The 24,283-nt window shown below is 34.3% G+C and overlaps 1 protein-coding gene across 1 annotated transcript in view; it reads left to right on the plus strand.

The window, feature by feature from the left end:
• Nucleotides 1-24,283, plus strand: part of trpc3 (transient receptor potential cation channel, subfamily C, member 3) — a 58,216-nt gene that overhangs the window by 25,828 nt on the left and 8,105 nt on the right. The window contains 5 exon segments of the mRNA NM_001289884.2: nucleotides 8,864-9,028; nucleotides 9,180-9,396; nucleotides 17,472-17,705; nucleotides 18,661-18,925; nucleotides 21,949-22,144. Coding sequence (NP_001276813.2) covers nucleotides 8,864-9,028; nucleotides 9,180-9,396; nucleotides 17,472-17,705; nucleotides 18,661-18,925; nucleotides 21,949-22,144 — 1,077 coding nt within the window.

Raw genomic sequence — 24,283 nt, forward strand, 5'->3', positions numbered from 1 at the left:
CCCCTTTCCTAAACCTAACCATCAGTGTTTTCAAAAGCAATCCAGAAAAAGAAAAAAAAAAACATGTCTGCCTGACTTTTACTGCATTTTCAGATCTTACCACATTCTCACTCTGTTATTTACTTTTTTTAGCCTTTTGTTTTACCTGCTTTCTGTAACAGTTTTAGCTGGACTCAAACCCAATCTTCGTGGGCAACTTTGCTCTGCGTCTCAAGTCCACTGATGTACGTGACTAGCCACAAGGCAAACTGGTAACATCGGAAAAGCCATCTACATGTAAGAACGCAGTCAGCTGCTAGCGTGAAAAGAAACTGAAGCAGTCGGCTGTATCCTACCATTTTAAAGACGAAATGCAGCCATATGTTGCTCTGGCTACATAATTTGTGCTCTCCAGAAATGTATACGTGGGAACGTTTTCACAATGAGCCTGTGTTGAACAATAGGAAGGGAAGTAGCAAACTGAATCAAACCTAAAAAATTAAGTAGGAAAACTGAATAATAAAATATTACTGTAACGCATACTCTAAACAACATTTATTTATTTAATTTCCAACTGTGAAAAGTATATATTTTTTACATCTTAGCTGCAATAAAATGAGTCGCAAGTCTTTGTGCATTGTAGTAAAGCCTGAATCATCCTTTAAACTCTGATCTGGCTTGACATCCATTGATGTGTGAGGTTTATTCATCCCTTTTGATTCCTTAAATCTTTTTTTTTTCTCTCAGCTTTCTTGCATCGTCACTATTCCCAGATCCTCTTAGCGCAAAACTTCAGATCAGAGCGCCGCTGTTTCAGACATTTTCGATTTTAAAGCCATCAGCTGTCTCTGAAGATGAAGAGAGATGCTCGTGGATGGCGATGTTTTGACACTGATATCTGTGTTGTAATGAGCCTGTTTGTCCCTCCAGAGAGACAGACAGAAAAGCTTTGCTCTCGCTGTTGCTCAGGGCTCCCGCTTACAAATGACTAGAGTGAAAGTGACACCGCAGGCCGCAGATTCACTGATAATCACGGAGAAAACACACACACACACACAGTTTAGTGCAACACAATAATGTCTGCTAATGCTACTCAGGGCGTCTAAACTATTTAGGCTCATGCTGTAAATAATGACAGTGATTTCTTTAGTAAAAAAACGGCAAAAAAGCTACAGTAGAACTCCATAACCTGATTAACAGTAAGTTTCCTTAATATATATACAATAAACAACTGTAAGTGAAGTTTATTTATAAACTAATTTTGAAAGGATCACATGCTTATGATTGCTTGCAACCGGTGCTGCATTATTCAATTTATGATTCACCAATCAGACGATTCCTAAGCCATTAACAGCCATCTTCATTTTGAATAATCCCCCCTTCCACCCCTACTCCTCCTTTCCTAGATGGGTGGCATGGTGGCCCAGTGGTTAGCACTGTTGCCTCACAGCAAAAACATCACTGGTTTTAGTCCTTACCAAGCCAGGCGATGTTTTTATGCAGAGTTTACACGTTCTCAATGTGCTCCCGTGGGTTTCCCCCGGGTTCCCTGGTTTCCTCCCACCGTCCAAAAACATGCAACTTAAGTTAATTGACTAATCCAAATCGGCACCACAGGCATGCTCCTAGTAAGTGGTTATCTCTTAAGAGCAATCACTATCTGTTCATTAGCTACTACAGCAGGGGAGTTCTCGAGATCTATCTGAGCTCAAACTCCCTCTCGCCTTGCAAATGGGAGGGAGCCCCGGGCTCAAGGATCTAATGAGGTCAGGGCTCTCACGGGACAGCATGCCAAACAAGCTTTATAATCAATCATCAGCTAAGTGTGAACTCTTGAAATGGACTTTTCGAGAAGTCGCTGCTGTTGTTTAGAAAAGGATACGAAGTGTAAATGTTACTACTTCAAAACACTGGTGTCTGCAACAGTATAAACTGATGAAATGCGGTAGTTTATAGTAAAAAAGTTCATTTTCTTTTCTTTATTAATTATATTTTTAATCCAAAATGCAAGCAACTACAGCTGCCATTTTTTAACATAAAAAATGCCATTTTCGTAACATAAATTCCGCTTTGAAATAATATGTCACTCATATCAAAATGATATCAATGTTTTCAAAGTGCACTGCGAAGGGAGCACAATTGTAGACATGAAGATCACTAAAACTGAACTGTAAAAAACTTTGAAAGCGAATTACACTTAAGAAAGATGACTTTAATGCTTTTTTAATTTTGAATCATTCCAAGTTTGAATGTTAGAAGGTTCTAAATTATTAGGGCATAGGGGGGATAAGTGGGAAAAGAACATAGACAGGAACTATGTTTCTAACTACGGCTCCAAAGGTGTAGTTGCAAGTGCACAAGTTTGCGACGCAGTTTGTGAATGTTTGTTGGAACGATGGATTTGGGAAACGCCAAATCAACGAACTATGTTTGTAATGACGGAACTTGCGACCTTAGTTGGCTAACGATGAAAACACACCCCTGATTGGTGGAGAAGATTTTGACACTGTGCGTCAAAACAAAAATAAAAACGAGCATGAGGCGTTTCTTTAAAAATGACTCTTTTACGCCTGGTGTTTTGCGCATTGGTGTGCATGATCACAATCACGGTGCCCTTTAATTAGTCACGAGGCATTAAACGACGACGAAAAATGTGAGCAAAATGCATCCTGGTGTGAATGGCCCTAAATAGCTTATCGCTGCAAATCTCGTCATATAGCGTGTTGTTAGGACACAGGGTTACAATGTAACCTGCTCACCTAATGTTTACATACATAATATTTATTTAATTTCATTTCATTTTCTTGTCGGCTCAGTCCCTTTATTAATCCGGGGTCACCACAATGGAATGAACCGCCAACTTATCCAGCAAGTTTTTACGCAGCGGATGCCCTTCCAGCCACAAGCCATCTCCGGGAAACATCCACGCACACACTCATACACTTAGGACCATTTAGCCTGTACCGCATGTCTTAAAACTGTGTAGGAAAATGGAGCACCCGGAGGAAACCCACACGAACGCAGGGAGAACATGCAAACTCCACACAGAAACGCCAAATGAGTCGAGGCTGGAACCAGCGACCCAGCGACCTTCTTGCTGTGAGGCGACAGCACTACCTACTGCGCCACTGCTTCGCCCTACATAATATTTATATTATTTGCGAATTAATAAGCACCTCTTGTGGAACTCTGAATCAGTGTCTCATTGTGAAGTCTGCTACTGTCTACCTGAAGTCGCATTTTGGTCACGGATGCGTATTTTGAGAGCCTTATAACTGAATAAATGAAATACGCTGTTTTCCATCAAGGCAACCCGGGGTGCTGAAGTATAATTGGCTAAACTGGCAATGTGCAGGTTAAAATAACCAAAACAAAGACAGACGTGTTCAACAGACATGTTCAAAGCTGAATATCTGACTTCAGGATTGTTTTTCAGATGAACAGGAATGTTCACTTAGCATGTTTCTTAAACATCTGCAAACATATTATGGTGTTTTTATGCTTAAGAAGAGTCAAAAACTTATATACCGCACCTTTGACATTTATTATAAAGTTAATACACTGTAGGTTAACAAGAACTAGCAAAGAATGCCTGTATTTACATTAGCTAGCTTTAACAAAGATGTATAGATACTGTAATAAATGTATTATTCATTATTTGTTCATGCTAGTAAAAATACTTGAACTAACACAATCCATCTATGAAGACCTTGAAATGCTAAATATGGGTTCAAATGAAGTCAGATGCATTAAAACTGATCGTCCTCATTCTCAGATCTTTCATTCTCTCGTCCGCTGCCTCTTCTCAGTCATATAATTGCGCTCTGTTATTCATAGCCGTTCTTTCATCCTCAGTTCACATTCTTTCATATAATTATGTGGACGTATTTTCAAGTCATTTTATTCTGAGCCTTGTAATTTATGGCAGGAAATGGTTTGTAGGACAGCCGTGAAATTAACACCTGTTATTCTCCCGGGATTCAGATTAATTAACCTACTACCTTAATACGGAACAGAGGCACACTGGAGGTGACGGAGTGTCTGTACATGGCCCAGAAAACACGTGTTGGATTCTCGTGACACTCGGGAGGAATGGAGATGGCTTTTTAATAAACTTTGGATGCATAAAAACTGACAGAAGTTCTCGTGAACTGTCTCACTGGTAAAGTTCAAATAAGAATAACTAAAAAGCAGACTTCCTAATAAGTGTTTTCCAGTGGTGTAGTCCTAAAGAAAGGTGGTGTACTATTGCACCCATCCCAAATTTTAAATAAAAGTAGGCAAATAAACTATAAACATTTATGTATCTTCGATTAATTATATTTATATATACAGTTGAAGTCAGAATTATTAGCCCCCTCTTTTTATTTTTTCCCCAAATTCTGTTTAAAGGAGAGCAGATTTTTTCCAACACATTTCTATTCATAATAGTTTTAATAACTCATTTCTAATATATGATTTATTTCATCTCTGTCATGATGACAGCAACTTTTATTACTAAATATTTTTCAAGAGACTTCTATACAGCTCAGAGTGACATTTAAAGGCTTAACTAGGTTAATTAGGTTAACTAGGCAGGTTAGACTAATTCGGCAAGTCATTGTATAATGATGGTTTGATCTGTAGACTATCAAAAAAAAAAAATTTGCTTAAATGGTGAAATTTTCCCTAAAATGGTGTTTAAAAAATTAAAAACTACTTTTATTCTAGCAGAAATAAAAAAATAATTTCTTCTTTCTCCAGAAGAAGAAATATTATCAAACGTACTGTGAAAATTTCCTTGCTCTGTTAAACATCATTTAGGAAATATTTAAAAAAAATAAAAATTTTCAAAGTGGGGCTAATAATTCTGACTTTAACTGTGTGTGTGTGTGTGTGTGTGTGTATATATATATATATATATATATATATATATATATATATATATATTGTTATGAATTAAATTAAAAATCCTTAATCAAAAAGAGATTTAACCAAAACATAACAAAATAACAGGGATTTAAAATATAATCGCTGGTGCCCCCACGCTCTCTCTCCCCAAAATATATACCAAAAACACAACCGCTAAGAATTAACAAGAAAGTATGATTTATTTACAGAAATAAGGAGCAAAAATAACATCAGGAGGGGTTCAGCCAAAATAAATGACAATAAACCAAGCTAACTAAATTAGATTAAACTTCCCTGGAAAACAAATAAAATAAAATACAGAAAACTTACCTCCCTACTAACAAACACAGGAGAAAACGAAAATAACAAATAAGGCACCAAACCTCCCTGCATGCTCCAAGCCCGACAGTGAGACAGAAAACCGGGCTTCAATCGCCGGTTAAAAATTAACACAACGGCATCTCACAAAGCCACAAAGAGATACAAGCAAACACTCATTGGATCACGTTCTCAACTGAGTACAAGCAGGGAAATCGAGAGAGAGCGAGGAGCCATCGAACCCATGCTCTCTGCAGGTTTTTATAGCCACTGCCAATCCAAGCGCCAATCATCTGCGAATACTTAATATATATATATATATATATATATATTTATAGCCCAACTAAAGCAAACAGTTTTCTCCATGATGGTGACTTTAGTCTATGCGGTCCACATATGTTTTAAGATAACTGGGCCACATTTGCCAAATCTTCTCTGGGCTGCTATAGGCTCACAGCCACATCAGCCAGAGCTAACTGTGCAAAATATTTGTCAAAAGTGGCCCACATTTGTTTTAGGACAACTCTACTATAGGCTCTACTCAACTATAGGCTAATGGTTGCATTAGCCAGAGTGTACTTTGCCGAATATTTGCCAAAAGTGGCCCACATGTGTTTTAAAATAACTGTGCTGCATTTGCCATATCTTCTCTGCCATATCTTTTATTTTCATTAATCAATATTAAAATTTTATTGTTTGATTTTTGATTTGAATTTTGTTTTTTTTCTTTTTATTAAATAATTAAATACTTGATCTAAATTTTTCTTAAAATTTTTTCTTTACATTTTTATGTAAAGCTTTAACTTGATATTTCGATTTTTAAAAATACAAAATTTTTATTATGATTTTCCTTTTTACTAAATAATAAATAATCAATTTTTGCATTGTGATCTTAAGTTATTTTGTTAGATAAGTTTCCGTTTTGACTTTGGTACTGACTAATCTAATGTATATACACACATATCTTGTAAAGCATCCTATAGAAAATATAGGCAAATCATTGTATAAAGATGGTTTGTTCTGTAGACAGTCAGAAAAATTTATATTGCTTAAGGGGGCTTATAATTTTGACCAAAAAAATTGTTTTTAAAAATAAAAAAACTGCTTTTATTCTAGCTGAAATCAAACAAATAAGACTTTTTACAGAAGAAAAAATATTATAGGAAATACTGTGAAAAAACCCTGAATCTGTTCAACATCATTTGGGAAATCTATGACAACCAAGGAAAAATTCACAGGAGGTTGAATAATTCTGACTTATATAGTCATCAGAGGAAAGGGATCTGCTGAATAACTGTATTGTGGTTGGTCTTTTTTCCACTGTTCTTCCGGTCTTCCTCCTGACAGGAGTAATGCACGCTCTCTAAGTGAATTTTTCAGTGATTTGACATCATAATGACCAGAAGCCCGTTCTGCTCCATCCACAGATGAGCTGCGTGTGCTGCCATGACTTGATGCTTTGTTGCCATGGTGATATTTCCAGCAAACTTTCCGCCCAAAGATGCCGTAATTGCACACAGCAGCAAAGTCATAATTCTGTGTTCATGGCCGTGCCAGATGCTGTTTGCTAAGTGCTTAATATAAAGCAGTTTGCATAATTCAACTGGATTAAGCAGCATTAACATGTAAGAATCCTCTCAGGAATTAATGCACCATGAAGATGTTCACCAAGATGATGAGCTTTATTTAACATAAAATATATAGAAAATTAATTATGCTTTGAAGTATTGTTACAGTTAAATGAACTGTTGCAAAGGTAATGAAATATCAGCATCATTACTTTAATGATCCTGAATAAAACATTTTAATATAACAGTTTAAAATAAAAACAAAATAAAATAAAAACTATTTATTTTAATTAATAAAAGTGAATACATTTTTGATGGTACTAAATAGCAATAATAACAATAATTGAATAGCTATTTCTTAAATCATAATTATTTAGGAGACTTTGATGAAGAGAATGTTCAAAAATAACAATTTATTGTGGTCCTGCTTAATAGAAATGTTAAGTAAATGTCTAATCACATTGTAATTATGCTTTGTAAAGTACATTCCATTTTTTTGTTTAATCTCTTGAAATATTATATTAATTTTTAACATATATTTTAATAATTTTCTATTTGTTGTCAGAGACGGGCAGTTTTTATGTAGTATTAATGTACTGTTATTGTAGGCTTATTTAATTAATTGCTTAATATTTTTATTTATAACCTTATAATTGTTATATAATAAATGTTTTTAAGCACTTCAAATGTGTTAGAATCACATTTTTATTTAAAACATATTTAAAAATTGTTTTAAAGGCACGTGTTTTAATTTTTATTTAATTTTATTTGTTATTATTATTATTATTAATATTATTTATTTACAGTTCTTTTGGTTATTGCTATAGACATAATGCATGATACTTTATAGACATGCTTTTTATTTAATTTAAATACTTCAAATATTTTAATATTATCTAATTTTATTTTAAATGTATAAAAAAAGATAAATGTGTGCATTAATGAATTTTTATTTTATTTTATTAAGTTTTTTGTTTGTTTATTCACAGTACGTTTGGTTATTGCTATTTGTATTTATCTGGATAAAAATATTAAATTAAAGAGGCATAATGCATGACATGATGCTTTTATGGTAAAGTACTTCAAATGCTTTAATATTATATCATTTTATTTAGAAAAGGCATGCATTTATAAATGTATATTTACTTTTATTTGTTTTATTATTTATTTATTCATTCACAGCGCTTTTGGTTATTGATATTTAGCTGGATAAAAAATATTTTATTTAAGAGGCAAAATGCATGACATGATGTTTTGTAGTTTATGAGAAATGTTTTTAAGTACTTCAAATGCTTTAATATTATATAATTTTATTTCAAATTAACTAAAAAAATATAAAAGGCATGTTTATTGATTTTGTTTTTCATTTATTTAATTACATTTTTTATTAGTATTTATTAATTTAGAGCACTTTGGTTATTGCTATTTATATTTAGCTAGATATATATATATATATATATATATTTTAAAAAAGAAGCATAATGCATGACATGATGCTTTGTAGTTTATTTTAATAAGTACTTTAAATTCTCTAATATTATAAATAAAAAAAATTAAAGGCATGTATTCAATACTTTTTACTTAATTTTTAAAATTTATTTTATGTATTTATTTTTATTTAATCATATTTTATTATTTATGCTTATTTATTTATTTATTTATTTATTTTATCTGTTTAGATTTTTAGTTTAGTTTAAGTACTTCAAATGCTTTAATATTATATCATTTTAAATTCTAAATTACAAAAAATTAAGTTGATAACCAGGCTTAATATCACTCCTTTATCCTTTGGGCTATTATTATTATTATTATTATTATTATTATTATTATTATTATTATTATTATTATTATTATTATTATTATTATCATTATTATTATTATTATTTATTATTATTATTATTATTATTATTATTATTATTATTATTATATCATATTACACATGAAATTGTCAGAGTGGGTGAATGCTGCAATTGAAATCTCCCAACACATAAAAGTTTTAACTGACTATATATCACACAAGACCTCCAGTTGAAATAAAAATACTTCTGCGTCTGTTAACAAAATAGACACAATATCATAATAACATTGTCCTGTCTATCTTTCCTCAGTTTGTGGCACATCCAAACTGTCAGCAGCAGTTGTTGACGATCTGGTACGAGAATCTGTCTGGTCTTCGGGAGCAAACCACTGCGGTCAAGTGTCTGGTTGTGTTGGTGGTGGCGCTGGGACTTCCCCTGCTCGCCGTGGGCTATTGGTTTGCCCCGTGTAGTAAGGTAAAACTCTATCAAGCTTCACAAAACCTCAACACTTCCAGCTCCTACAACACATTCCCCATTAATTATCAGTAGTATTGTCTGTTGTATGATGAAACTTGTTTTGTTATTAATCATATCTGTTGATCTGCTTTCTTCATCTGTTTCTCAGCTTGGTAAAATCCTGCGCAGTCCTTTCATGAAGTTTGTGGCTCACGCGGCCTCCTTCATCATCTTCCTGTGTCTGCTGGTGTTCAACGCGTCTGACCGCTTCGAGGGCATCACCACGCTTCCCAACGTCACTGTCACTGACCACCCGCTGCAGATCTTCAGGGTCAAGACCACTCAGTTCTCATGGACAGAAATACTCATCATGGTCTGGGTGGCAGGTAGGGATGTGGGCTGTTTATCACCTATGAGCTGGTTTACATACACACCAATATGCTGATCAAAATGATTCGCCCTCCTGTGAATTTCAGTTTAACAGAGTAAGGGATTTTTCACTGTATTTTTTTCACACAATATTTATTTATTTTTTTGTTTGTTTGCATGTTTAATTATTTATTTATTTATTTATTTATTTATTTATTAAATTCTTTATTTATGTTATTTGTTTGTTTACATGTTTATTTGTTTGTTTGTTTGTTGACTCCTTGTTTGTATATTAGTTTGTTTGCTTGTTTGTTTATTTATTTGTCCATTTGTTTGTCTGTTTGTTTACATGTTTGTCTATTTATTTATTTATTTATTTATTTATTTATTTATTTATTTGTTTGTTTGTTTGTTTACTTGTTTATTCCTTTTTGTTTTTATTTGTTTACTTGTTTATTTCTTTATTTGTTTCTTTATTTGTTTTTGTTTGTTTACATGTTTTTGTATTTAATTCTTTTTTTATTTGCTTACTTAATTATTTATTTGTTTGTTTATTTGTTTAAATGTGTATTTATTTATTTATTTGAATATTTAATTATTTCTTTATTTGTTTGTTTGTTTGCTTGTTTGTTTATTAAACCATAAGTTAAAGGTAAAGATTTACCATTTAGTATCACTTTTTAGAGGAAACAATAGGCATCGTCACGTTGTCTTATGTGCAGTTGCTCTTTCTTCTATCTGTTTAAGTAGAACGGGATATTTAATCAAGCGGTTGACATTTTTTTTTGTCCTGGGCTGTCAGAAATAGAGCTCTCACTGGAGGCCCAGAGCAGGAGGATCAATGAAGCGTTCAATTGCTTCCACCTGATGAGAGCGATTGAGCGCCAGAGTTTGAGTGGATTACAGCCAACGTTCTCTGACAGGACAGAAAATAATGTCTTCTTAAATGCTTATATCCTTACAGAGTTGTGCTGGGCAGTAGTGATACTGTAGTGTAGTCCCAGCAAACAATTTTATGTCTTACAGACATCTAGTAGACTTTTAAACGTAGACAGCTTGGCTAAAACAAGGCTAAATTTGGGCTATCAGAGTAAGTCTAATATACGTCTAAGAATAGCCTAAAACTAGACTAGTCATCAAATAAACAGGAATGAATGACTACACATATAAATCTGTCTAATCTGTGTATAAATCTTAATTTAAATAAATCCAAAGCAACTTACCTGAGGATAAATAAAAGGACTTAAAAACATCATAAGAAATGTGCAATATACAAAGGCTATAACAAATCTAAATTATTTATTTATTTATTTATTTATTTATTTATTTATTTATTTATTTATTTACTTATTTATTTATTTATTTATTTATTTATTTATTTATTTATTTATTTATTATTATTATTATTATTATTATTATTTATTTGTTTACATGTTTATTAATTAATTAATTTATTTATTTATTAATTTTGATTTATTTTATCCGATTACATGTTTGTTTGTTTGTTTGTTTGCTTGTTTGCTTGTTTGTTTGTTTGTTTGTTTACATGTTTATTTAATTATTTGTTTATTTTATTTGTTTGTTTGTTTATTTATTTGTTTGTTTTTATTTGTTTACATATTTATTTGTTTGTTTGTTCATTTGTTTACTTGTTTATTTGTTAGTTTGTTTGCTTGTTTATTTATTTGGTCATTTGTTTTTTTATTTGTTTGTTTATTACATTTTTTGTGCATTTGTTTATTTATTTATTTGTTCACTTCTTTATTTATTTGTTTACATGTTTATTTGGTTATTTAATTATTAATTTATTTTATTTGTTTGTTTTCATTTGTTTGCATATTTATTTGTTTGTTTGTTTGTTTGCTTATTTATTTATGGGTTTGCTTGTTTATTCATTTGTTTGTTTGTTTGTCTGTTTGTATGTTTATTTAAATATTACATTTTTGCTTATTTTGTGTATTTATTTGTTTATTTGATTGTTTATTTATTTGTTTCTTTGTTTGTTTGTAAGTGTATTTATTTATTACATTTTTTGTTTATTTGTGTATTTGTTTGTTTACTTGTTTATTTTTGTTTGTTTCTTTGTTTGTTTTTATTTTTGTCTATTTATTTAATTATTTATTTGTTGGTTTTTCTTGTTTATTTTGTTTGTTTATTTATTTGTTTACATGTTTGTTTAATTATTTAATTAATTTGTTATTTATCTGTTTGTTTATTTATTTGTTTGTTTATTTAACCTTGTTAGCAGGACGACTTTGTTTAAGATTCATTCATTTACTATTTTTTTCTTCATCTTAGTCCCTTATTTATTAGGGGTCACCACAGTAGAATTAACTTATCCAGCCTATATTTTACACAGCGGATGCCCTTCCAGCCACAGCCCAGCACTAGGAAACATCTATACACTCAAACATCTCACACACTATGTCCAGTTGAATTCATTTCATTCACCTATTATGCATGTGTTTGGACTGTGTGGGGCAACCGGAGCATCCGGATGATATTTGGATAGTTGAATTATTAATATGCAATCATCTAGTAGTATTATTGGTGTGTGTGCACCCACATGACCTGAAAAAGTAACTGTAAATATTTAAGTGTTCGCAAAGTGACCATTTTCAGGTCACCAGTGTGCATGATTTCAAAAACTAACACCATTAATGGACAACAGTTTGAGCAGGTTCGATCGGTTAACACACTTACAGCCAACATGGCTTTTAAAGGTGTCCCCATTGATTGAAAGCCTGCCACTTTGTCAAGACTGAAACAGTAAGCAACACTTTTAGATTTTTGCACCAGGAAAAGTGAAAAAACTAATGATGTCATGAATAATTAAGAGGCACAGCAGCAATAGTGCATCAACACAACACAGCATGTGATTCTGGCTCAGTGTTTATATCTAGAACGTGATAACTAAAAATAATAAAAAAAAAATCTAAATATCTAAAACAAAATGTCTAATGTAACAGTATTCCTCTTAATAATAATAATAAAAAAACAGATGCAGACCATTTCTTTAAACCTAATATACAGCGGGGGAAAATAAGTATTAAATACGTCACCATTTTTCTCAGAAAACATATTTCTTGTTTATTTATTTGTTTGTTTGCTTGTTTATTCATTTGTTCATTTGTTTCTCTTTGTTTGTTTGTTTGTTTGTTTGTTTGTTTGTTTGTATGTTTATTTATTTATTACATTTATTGTGTATTTATTTATTTATTTGTTTGTTTGTTTGTTTGTTTATTTGTTTGTCTGTTTGTTTGTATGTATGTTTATTAATTTATAATACATTTGTTTATTTGTTTAATTATTTGTTTGTTTGCTTGTTTATTCATTTATTCATTTGTTTCTCTTTGTTTGTTTGTTTGTATGTTTATTTATTTATTACATTTTTTGTGTATTTATTTATTTGTTTGTTTGTTTATTTATTTGTTTGTCTGTATGTTTATTTATTTATAATACATTTGTTTATTTGTTTAATTGTTCGTTTGTTTGCTTGTTTATTCATTTGTTCGTTTGTTTCTCTTCGTTTGTTTTATGTTTATTTATTTATTACATTTTTGTGTATTTATTTGTATGTTTGCTTGTTTGTTTATTTGTTTGTCTGTCTGTTTGTTTGTTTGTATGTATGTTTATTTATTTATTTTTTTGTTTGTTTGTGTATTTATATTTTGTTTACTTGTTTATTTATTTGTTTGTTTCTTTGTTTGTTTTTATTTGTTATGTCTATTTATTTGTTTTATAATTTGTTTACTTGTTTATTTTGTTTGTTTGTTTATGTGTTTTTATGTTCATTTATTTATTTAATTAATTTGTTATTTATTTATTTGTTTCTAAAGGTGCCGTTGACTTGAAATATTCTCCAGACGTTGGTAACAATCAAAGAATGCAAAGAAAATAAAACCAACTAGTTTATAAATGAAGTTATGTGTAGCAAAATGAAATGACACAGGAGAAAATGTATTGAACACACGAAGAATAGGAAGGTGTAGAAAGACATGGAAAGCCCAGACAGCAGCTGAAATCTCTCAGCAGTTCTTCAGCAACCCTCTGCCCTTCCTCAGTGTAAATGAAAATCAGCTGATCAGTCCAACATCTACATTAGCAGGAGGATGAAGATGAAACTAGGGTGGACATTTCAGCAAGACAATGATCCAAACACAGCCAAGGTGTCTCTCAAATGCTTTCACAGAAAGAAAAGCAATCTGTAGAATGGCCCAGCCAGTCACCTGACTTGAACCCAATAGAAAATACAAAATGAAGCTCAGATTTGATAGACGAGACCCACAGAACCATCAAGAGTTTGACAATCTGTTGAAGTCTGTGAGAAACTCACACCTGAGCAATGCATGTGACTTCATTCTGCACATGAGAGGCGTCTTTAAGCTGCCATCACCAAAAAAGCCTTTTATATAAAGTATTCAATACATTTCAGTAGTTCAGTATTTTCTCATTGTGTCATTTCATTTTTACACAGAACTCATTTTTCAGAATTGTGTTTTTTTAATGTTTGTATTGTTTGGGTGTTTACCAAAATGTGGTTCATTTCCCTGGAGAAAACATGACCTGTTCAATACTAACTTTCCCCGCTGTATAATGAGGTGCATTCAGAACCAAAGACGAAATGGGAAAATGTTGTAAAACCAATCCAATCATCTTTCAGGCCTCTCAGTGATGCATTGCCTGCAAAAGGCCTGGCATTATTAAATCTGTTTCAGCAGTTGTGGCAGTGATGAACGAACATGCGTCATTTCAAATGCCTGAAACAAAATAATATACTAAATAGTGCGTGTTTGAGTGTGAGGCAGTAGTTTCCAGTTCATATGTCAAGCTTGTAGCATTCCAGGTAAATATGTTTTGGGTTTAAAAACGTTGCCTTAACACTCCTATTGAGCTACAGAATGCTTTTAAACATTTTATTTTACAACATTCTTCATTTCTTAGAGAATTTTCTCTGCAGATTTGTTCAGAATTGTTGTTCAGAATGGGATTATATTGCTCACTGAAGGGTAACATCGGGAAAGTGTATGCGTGTGGGAAGGTTTATTATGTTGTGTTGATGGTTGAGAGCTCAATGTGACCCTTCTGTACCTCCTGTGGTGTTTCTCCTGGGAGTTTGGAGAATTAATGGAGTGTTTTTTTTTTTTTCACTTTGAAAACCTGAGAGACGTTTTTGATTACTGGGATTTTTTGGATTTCCTTTGGCATTCTTCTAACTTAGATTACAATTTTAAATATGCAAATTTAGTTCATCATTTTAACAGAATCTGCCCAGGTCCTGTCCTAATTTTTCTGTCAGAGTGTTTTCTCCTCCGGCTCTTTGATTGTCTGATTTATTCTCTCTCTCTTTCGCTCTCTTCCTTATCTTCTATGTCTTCTTGAAATGTTAATATGAAAGAGCTCAGTCTGTAGTCAGTTTTGTCTGCACTATCATTTTCTAGTCTCATCAAAATTGGTGGATCTTACAAACACATGTACAAATTGTGGTTTTTATAATCAGATGTAATAGAAAAAGAAATGATATGTTATGCAAAGACAATCAATCACATTTGGATCCATTGAGATTTTGATTTGTATTTTCTATTTTGTATTAGCTGTTGTTGTTGTTTTCCATTTGAATTCTATAATGTAAAAATAAAAATAAAAAAAAATTAAAAATTCATTTAAAGCAGACATATAAGTTAAAAAAGATGAACATACAGTTAAAGTCAGAATTATTAGCCCTACTGTATATTTTTCCCTTCCAATTTATGTTTTTTCAACACATTTCTAAACATATTAGTTTTAATAAATCATCTCTAATAACTCATTTCTTTTATCCTGGCCGTGATGACAGTAAATAATATTTGACTACATATTTTTCAAGATACTATTCAGCTTATAGTTAAAGGCTTAACCAGGATAATTAGGCAAGTTAGGGTAATTAGGCAAGTCATTGTATAATGGTGGTTTGTTCAGTAGACAATCAAAAAATATATTGTTTAAGAGGGCTGATAATATTGAACTTAATTTTTTTAAAACCGCTTTTACTCTTGCCAAAATAAAACAAATCAGACTTAGAAGAAAAAAAAAGGAAATACTGTGATAAAATCCTTGCTCTGATAAACATCATTTGGAAATATTTGAAAATGAAAACTTGTTAACAGTTGTTAATGCCATTAAAAGAGAATGCTGTTTTGTTCGCATTCAGCTTCTAATCTAAACTTAAGCTAAACTTCACTTAGATAAATTTAAACTTAAAAGTAATAAGATATTAACCAGAAGTGAAAAAGAAATGATATGTTAAGCAAAGAAAAAATAAATCACATTTTAACCAACCAAGATTTTGGATTGCAGTCTTTGTAACAAAATTTAATAAGTAACACTTGATATGTTTTCACTAAAGTAAATTTACAAGTTTACATAAAAAATTGTGCGTTCTTACAGAATTCAAATGTTTTATTACAAATTGATCACATATTATTAAAAAGTAAATGACTGAAATACACTTTGCCATAAATTCTAGTAAGAATTTTCCTAAGTATTTGAAAATATCGTAAAATCCTAAACATTTTTATCTAACGTTTTAAAAATTTCGGATAAAGTGCTTAAAAATGTAATTGTGTTGCTTTGTTCTTACTCATCTTACTACATAGGTAATAAATAATAATAAATTTAAACAATATATATATATATATATATATATATATATATATATATATATATGAGCAATATCACATGAGTAGCAGTGCAATATGGCTGTATATCGACACTGGTGATGCCTAATTATCCTGGTTAAGCCTTTAACTATAAGCTGAATAGTATCTTGAAAAATATGTAGTCAAATATTATTTACTGTCATCACGGCCAGGATAAAATAAATCAGTTATTAGAGTTGATTTATTAAAACTAATATGTTTAGAAATGTGTTGAAAAAACATAAATTGGAAGGGAAAAATATACAGGAGGGCTAATAATTCTGACTTTAACTGTATGTTCATCTTTTTTTACCTATATGTCTGCTTTAAATTAATTTTTAATTTTTTTTATTTTTACATTATAGAATATAATTGGAAAACGACAACAACAGCTAAAACAAAATAGAAAATTTTGCGATGGCACGAGACCGCAGGCCGAGTGCTTCAGTGCCCCAACCAGTGCCGATATACAGCCATATCACACTGCTACGAGTGTGACATTGCGTTTTTACAACAATTTGACGGCATAATTGTGTATATAAAAACAAAATCAAACATGGAGAGTCTCAAAAACCCTTTTGTATGAGGAACTACTTTCTTCCGCCTTGGATTCAAATCATAAGCTGACAGTTAAACAGCTGAGCAAGCATCTTTTAAACTTTAGGTCTGTAGTGTCTGCTTTTTGCTGGCTGTATGTGGGCGGAGTAATACACAAAGGGTAAAGAGGCTTTACGGGTGCTGATATTAATTAAATATATCACAGTTATTAGCCAATCAGATTCAAGAACCAGACAAAACTGTTGTATATATATATATATATATATATATATATATATATATATATATATATATATATATATATATATATATATTTATATGGAGGGCGTGGTGGCACAATGGGTAGTGATGTTGCCTCACAGCAAGAAGGTCGCTGGTTCAAGCTGGTTAGAGTTATGGGATGACAAAGATATCAATTTGTAAAGTTTTTTTTTTTTAAATGAGGGAAATAAACGTGTTATGGATTAGTTTACAGTACATGCTTGAAATTCTGTGAATTAAACGGCACAACCTACGAGAAACAATGCTAATCAAAAGGATAAGAGTCAGCTCACTATATAACAAACATGACTGATTTATTTGATTTGACTTTTTTGCTTTTATGAGGGAAAAGCTTTGTTATAGATGTGGCGCCCCTCTCTTATGGATGTGACAGATGTGAAATTGCCACTTGTGTGACTTTGGGAAATCAAATCTACAGTAATTGTTTGAAAACGCTGACAGAGGCATTTTATGTGCAAACATACATAAAAAAAAAACTTAGGGTTTCGCTATTTTGGTAAAAACATAACTCTTTTCATAGCAAGGTTGACATTTTCATGGAATTGTTCAAAATGAAATTTGTGTGATGTGTGCAGGAATGATGTGGTCGGAGTGTAAAGAGCTGTGGACGGAGGGCCCGAGGGAATACATCATGCAGCTGTGGAACGTTCTGGATTTCGGGATGCTCTCCATCTTCATCGCCGCTTTCACTGCTCGCTTCTTTGCCTTCATGCAGGCCATGAAAGCGCAGGAGTATGTGGACGAGAAGATCCACGCTCCAGATCTGTCCATGGTCACTCTGCCGCCGGACGTCAGATATTTCACATACGGTGAGAGAGAATCTAAGACTTGTTGTTCCTTGTTGTTTTTAAAGAGAATCTGACATTCAATGCACTTTATGAATCTGAAAAACACACTTAACACTGATATGTACAGTTGAAGTCAAAATTATTGGTCATCCTATGATTTTTTTTTTTTTGTCATTTTCATTTAGTTTAATTTAAGGTAGAAAAATAACCAAGACTAAAAAAACATATAAAAAAATTAAACCACTTAAAATTTGTTTAAATATTTTATTTTGTTAGCACACATCAATTTTTAATAATATTTAATTATTAATATTAATAATATTTACCAAAAGGGTAGTCATTTTGCATACATTTTCAATACATTTTCAATACAAGGGTGCACTAAATCAAAAATTTAATTGCCGTGAGATTGTAGCTGCGTCAAAAATGGCACACTATATACTATGCACATATGCACTATGTACTTATGCACTTACACACTCAACTGGATAGTATATGTATGTAGTGACGTCCCAAATGGCACACTAATGTTTTTTTACTAAGCAGAAATTCAAACCGTTTCCCTGATGACGTTTGACGGTCGCCAAATCAGTGAAATAAACAACCGAATTATCAAATAATACCTGAGTATTGCCGCATTCACCATCGGGAGGCGCTATAATCACTCTCATAGGAGAATTTTGCTTTCACCATCCAAAATAAATAAAGTTATCCAACATGGGCGTCCAATAGCTCCGCCCCTTCCGCTACGTGAGCAAGCCTGCGGTCGTTGAGTGCGTGAAGTGTCCATCATTACACACTTCATTTTAGCAGCTGAATGAGTGCATCATCCGGGTAATTAAAGTGCACTTATTATTTTTAGAGTTTTTAGTGTGAACACACTACTTACACTGTTTATACTACAAAGTGGCGTAGAATAGTGCATAAGTACGCAATTTGGGATGCAGCTTGTGTCAAATTTCCCCTTTTTTTTTAGCAAGAGACAAATGGCTCCCGTCGGATCCTCAGCTGATCTCAGAAGGTCTATACGCCATCGCAGTGGTCCTGAGCTTCTCACGAATTGCCTACATCCTTCCAGCCAACGAGAGCTTTGGACCACTACAGATCTCACTGGGACGCACAGTGAAGGACATCTTCAAGTTCATGGTGCTCTTCATCATGGTGTTCTTGGCCTTCATGATCGGCATGTTCATCCTCTACTCATACTACCTTGGGGCAAAGGTTAACCCCGCCTTCACCACGTGAGTCTCACACACACACATTGAACATGTACACATAGACATCACCTACAGTATATACTACACAATCACCGGCCACTTTATTAGGTACTTGCTAGTACCGGGTTGGACCCCCTTTTGCCTTCAGTGCTGCCTTAATCCTTCGTAGATTCAACAAGGTACTGGAAATATCCCTCAGAGATTTTGCTCCATATTGACATGTTAGCATCATGCAGTCGCAGCAGATTTGTCAGCTGCACATTCATGATGCGAATCTCCCGTTTCACCACATCCAAGATGTGCTCTATTGGATTGAGATCTAGTGACTGTGGAGGCCATTTGAGTACAGTGAACTCATTGTCATGTTCAAGAAACCAGTCTGAGATGATTGATATGATGACCCTGAAGATGGGTACCCTTTGGTCATAAAGAAATGGACATGGTCAACAATACTCAGATAGGCTGTGGCGTTGACACGATGCTCAATTGGTACTAATAGGCCCAAAGTGTGCAAAGAAAATATCCCTACACCATTACACCACCACCCGTCTGAACTGTTGATAGAAGGCAGGATGATCCATGCTTTCATGTTGTTGATGCCAAATTCTGACGCGACCATCCGAATGTCACAGCAGAAATCGAGACTTATCAGACCAGGCAATGTTTCTCCAATCTTCAATTGTCCAATTTTGGCAAGATGTCCTCGCTGCAGCCTGCAGTAAGTTGACGTGGGTGATCGTCAACTACATAGCAGACTTTGTACCGCCCACTAAGGTAACGCCCATGCTACTTTGGCGGTTGGATTTAGGGTGGGGGGAGGTGTAGGCGATCGTCAACTATGTAGTAGACCTTGTACCGTCAACTAAGGTAGCCCCTATGCTACTGTGACGGTTGGGTTTAGGGTGGGGGGAGGTGTAGGCGGTCGTCAACTACGTAGTAGACCTTGTACCGTCAACTAAGGTAGCCCCTATGCTACTGTGACGGTTAGGTTTAGGGTGGGGGGAGGTGTAGGCGATTGTCAACTACGTGGACCTTGGACCGCCCGCTAAGGTAGCCCCCGTGCTACTATGACGGTTGGGTTTAGGGTGGGGGAGGTGTAGGCGATCGTCAACTATGTAGTAGACCTTGTACCGTCAACTAAGGTAGCCCCTATGCTACTGTGACGGTTGGGTTTAGGGTGGGGGGAGGTGTAGGCGGTCGTCAACTACGTAGTAGACCTTGTACCGTCAACTAAGGTAGCCCCTATGCTACTGTGACGGTTGGGTTTAGGGTGGGGGGAGGTGTAGGCGATTGTCAACTACGTGGACCTTGGACCGCCCACTAAGGTAGCCCCTATGCTACTGTGACGGTTGGGTTTAGGGTGGGGGGAGGTGTAGGCGGTCGTCAACTACGTAGTAGACCTTGTACCGTCAACTAAGGTAGCCCCTATGCTACTGTGACGGTTAGGTTTAGGGTGGGGGGAGGTGTAGGCGATTGTCAACTACGTGGACCTTGGACCGCCCACTAAGGTAGCTCCCGTGCTACTGTGACGGTTGGGTTTAGGGTGGGGGAAGGTGTAGGTGATCGTCAACTACCTGGACCTTGTACTGCCCAATAAGGTAGCGCCTATGCTACTGTGACGGTTGGGTTTAGGTTAAGGGGAGGTATAGGCGATCATCAACTACATAGACCTTGTACCGCCTTACTAGGTAGCACCCATGCTACTGTGAACGGTTAAGTTTAGATTAGGGGTAGGTGTAGGTGTAGGCGATCGTCAACTACGTAGTGGACCTAGTCAAGCTATGTGCTGCAGTTAAGACTGTCTCAATTTTGGTGAGCCTGTGCGAATTGTAGCCTCAGTTGCCTTCTGCTGCTGTAGCCCGTCTGTCTCAAGGTTGGACGTGTTGTGTGTTCAGAGATGCTCTTCTGCAGACCTCGGTTGTAACGAGTGCTTATTGGAGTTACTGTTGCCTTTCTATCAGCTGGAACCAGTCTGGCCATTCTCCTCTGACCAACAAGGCTTTTGCACCCAGAGAACAAAGTTTTTGAATAAACAAAAATCTTTTTATTATCCAAATAATTAATATGGTTTTTAAGTGCCTTTGACCTAATTTTTTGTCAAATCTTTGGGAGACAACTTAATTGCTTTATATTCAATCTACTTAAACTGTTAAATGAATTGATTTGTGTTGGGACAACATGAATGAAGTATGTGGAACCTGCGTTTTTCACAGTACGGTTTTAACTGAAAAAACCTGCCTGACTGCCTGACTCATGATTCGTGGACTGTGTGTGTGTATGTGTGTGTGTATACAGCGGTGGTCGACTCAGGCCTGTGAAATGAACTCTGGTCCTCCAGCATCAAGCGTGAGTCTTGAGCTCATTTCACAGTAGACTGACTTCAACTGGAGAAGCTTTGTTTCACAGCGAGCGAGAAGTGATGAGACGAGTCCTACAAGTCAGCGTGTGTATGTGTATGTGTGTGTGCTGTATGTATCTCCCCCTATACAATCCAGCCTGCAGCAGTTTCCTCAATCAGTGTCCGTGCGAGCGGAGATTGTTCATTTTCACACAACATCTCCAGGGACATTAGGGAGATTTACATTGCTGTTATTCTCCTCATCTAATCTCAAGACGTTTCATTTCCCAGAAGATTTCATCCGATTGTCTGGAGCGGCTGCTGGTTTTACTCACAAGTGAATCATGTGATGCGGTGATGGAATCTTACACTGTTGGCTAATCTAACACTACAGCTGGAGTCAAAATTATGAAATATTTTTCTTTCTATTTCAAGTGTTTCACAAATGATATTTAACAGAGCAAGGAATTTTTCACAGTATTACCTATAATATTTTTTCTTCTAGAAAAAGTTTTATTTGTTTTATTTGGCTAGAATAAAAAGTAGTTTTTAAAATTTTTTAAACCATTTTAAGGTCAATATTATAAGCCCCCTTAAGCAATTTGTTTTTTGATTGTCTGCAGAACAAGCCTTCGTTATACAATGATTTACTTAATTACCCTAGCTTAAACCTAGTTAATCTCTCTTTCCTTTTTTTCTCTCTTCACAGGGTTGAGGAGAGTTTCAAGACTCTCTTTTGGTCTATATTTGGACTGTCCGAAGTGTCGTCTGTGGTTTTGAAATATGATCATAAGTTTATCGAGAATATTGGCTACGTGCTGTACGGGATCTACAATGTTACCATGGTGGTGGTTCTGCTCAACATGCTCATTGCCATGATAAACAGCTCATACCAGGAAATAGAGGTGAGTTATTTATTGGACGATTCAGATTTTAAAAGCAACAGTTATGAAAAAAGTCCCTATAAACAACCTTTACCATGGAAACTCATTTTTAAAACCTTTTAATGCAATGTAACTGTATGCTCATACAGTAGATTCTTTGCCCAAAATAAGTCTGGAATCAGATCAAGCGTGTCCCCTTCGTTTCCGATAATCCCCTGGGAGAAAAGAATCAGAGCTGCATGTCTGAAACCCTCCCTAACACTGCTGTCAAAATGACTGTAATCTTTCAGAAGGACTCTTACAGCCTTTGAGGACAGTTGACAGGGTTTCATCTCTTGCTGAGCAATTATACTTGTGCAAATAGCCCATACTTCACATTTCTAGTGCCGTTCAGCATCAATTCGAACCAAAAAAAAAATATGTAAGTCTTAACCCTATCACAACACAATTCAGATGAACTGGATCTTATTGGAAATGTTAGGGTTGTAACACTTATAGTAGTTCTAATATATAGGGCCCTATCATACACCCGGCGCAATGTGGCACAAGGCGCAGCGCAATAGTCTTTTACTACTTTAAGTTTGGCGCAAGGGTCATTTTGAGGTGTTGCGCTACGCTGTTTAAATAGCAAATGCATTTGCGCTCAAATGTGCGCCCATAGGCGTTCTGGTCTAAAAAAGCAGGCGTGTTTTGCCGCGTTGCTATTTTGAGAAATTGTAAATAGTCTGATCTTTAGACCAGAACAAAGCCGGTCTATTGTCTGGCGCAAAGTGTGCCTGGCTTACACACTACACACAAGATGCAGAGCAATACGCAAATATCTTTACATATGAAAAAGATATAATATATTACGGATATATTTATAATAAGGATATATATAAGATATAAATATAAATGATTAAAATATTACAAAACATATTAATTTCTAGCCTACTTGAATTTAAAAACCACTGTCTTCATACTTTCTTCATCTTGGGAGGCTTTTTCAGTTCATTCAATTTGCTCTTGTATAATGTTATTATTATTAGCAGTATTATTTATTATATCCATATTTATATTTGTTTTATTAAAAACAAGCTTAGATTTGTTCACCTGTCAGGTTTTAGACCATATGGGGCACAGCAGGTGTATTTGGAAATAACTCAGTATTTTGACCAAACTTGGTTATTATTGTTCATTTATTCGTTTGCTGGAAATTAGAACTGAATTTAGAAATAGTTTTGAAACAAATCTTTGCGCTTAACAAACAAAATTAATTATTTATAGGTTAATTGATGTCTGTGCTGTAAGGTTTCCCTATCCACGAGAGCAAAAGCGAAAGTGAACTTACTTTACGTCATGTTAATAGCAATGCGCTTATGGCACGACGCAGCTGGCTCTTAAAGGTAATGGGAGATGAGACTCTGATTAGTTTATTCTCAAAACACACCTATAACTCATTAAGAAAATAAACTCAACCTTTTTAGACTATGTGTCACGGCGCAAAGCGGATTTTCCCGTCCTTAAGTTAGCAAAAATGCGTTCTGACACGCCCTGAAAGTGTTTGCGCCCTGCGTTTTGCGGTCTGCTCATGGACCGTCAAAATAGAGCCCATAAAGTTAATATCTGAAATTTACATTTAGTCATTTAGCTGACACTTACATCCAAAGCAACTTACAAATGAGGACAAGGAAGCAATTTACACAACTATAAGAGCAACAATGAATAAGTGCTGTAGGCAAGTTTCAGGTATGTAAAGAAAGTGTAAGCAAAACATTAGTAATTTATTTATTTTAAAAAAAATTTTTTGTAGTTAGTGGAGGAGTCAGAGAGGCAATTGCAGATTAGTAAGGGAAGTGGAGACTAAATAGTTGAGTTTTTAGTCGCTTTTTGAAGACAGCGAGTGACTCTGCCGTTCTGATGCAGTTAGGGAGTTCATTCCACCAACTGGGCAGATTGAATGCGAGCGTTCGGGAAAGTGATTTCTTCCCTATTTGGGATGGAACCACGAGGCGACTTTTATTCACTGAACGCAAGTTTCTGGAGGGCCTATAAATTTGCAGGAGTGAGAGCAGATAAAAAGGAGCAAAGCCAGAAGTCGCTTTGTAAGCAAACATCAGAGCTTTGAATTTGATGCGAGCGGCAACTGGCAGCCAGTGCAAACGAATGAGTAGCGGAGTG

This window comes from Danio rerio, chromosome 14, assembly GCF_052040795.2.
Source record: "Danio rerio strain M-AB ecotype USA chromosome 14, GRCz13ab, whole genome shotgun sequence".
Classification (NCBI taxonomy): Eukaryota; Metazoa; Chordata; class Actinopteri; order Cypriniformes; family Danionidae; genus Danio; species Danio rerio.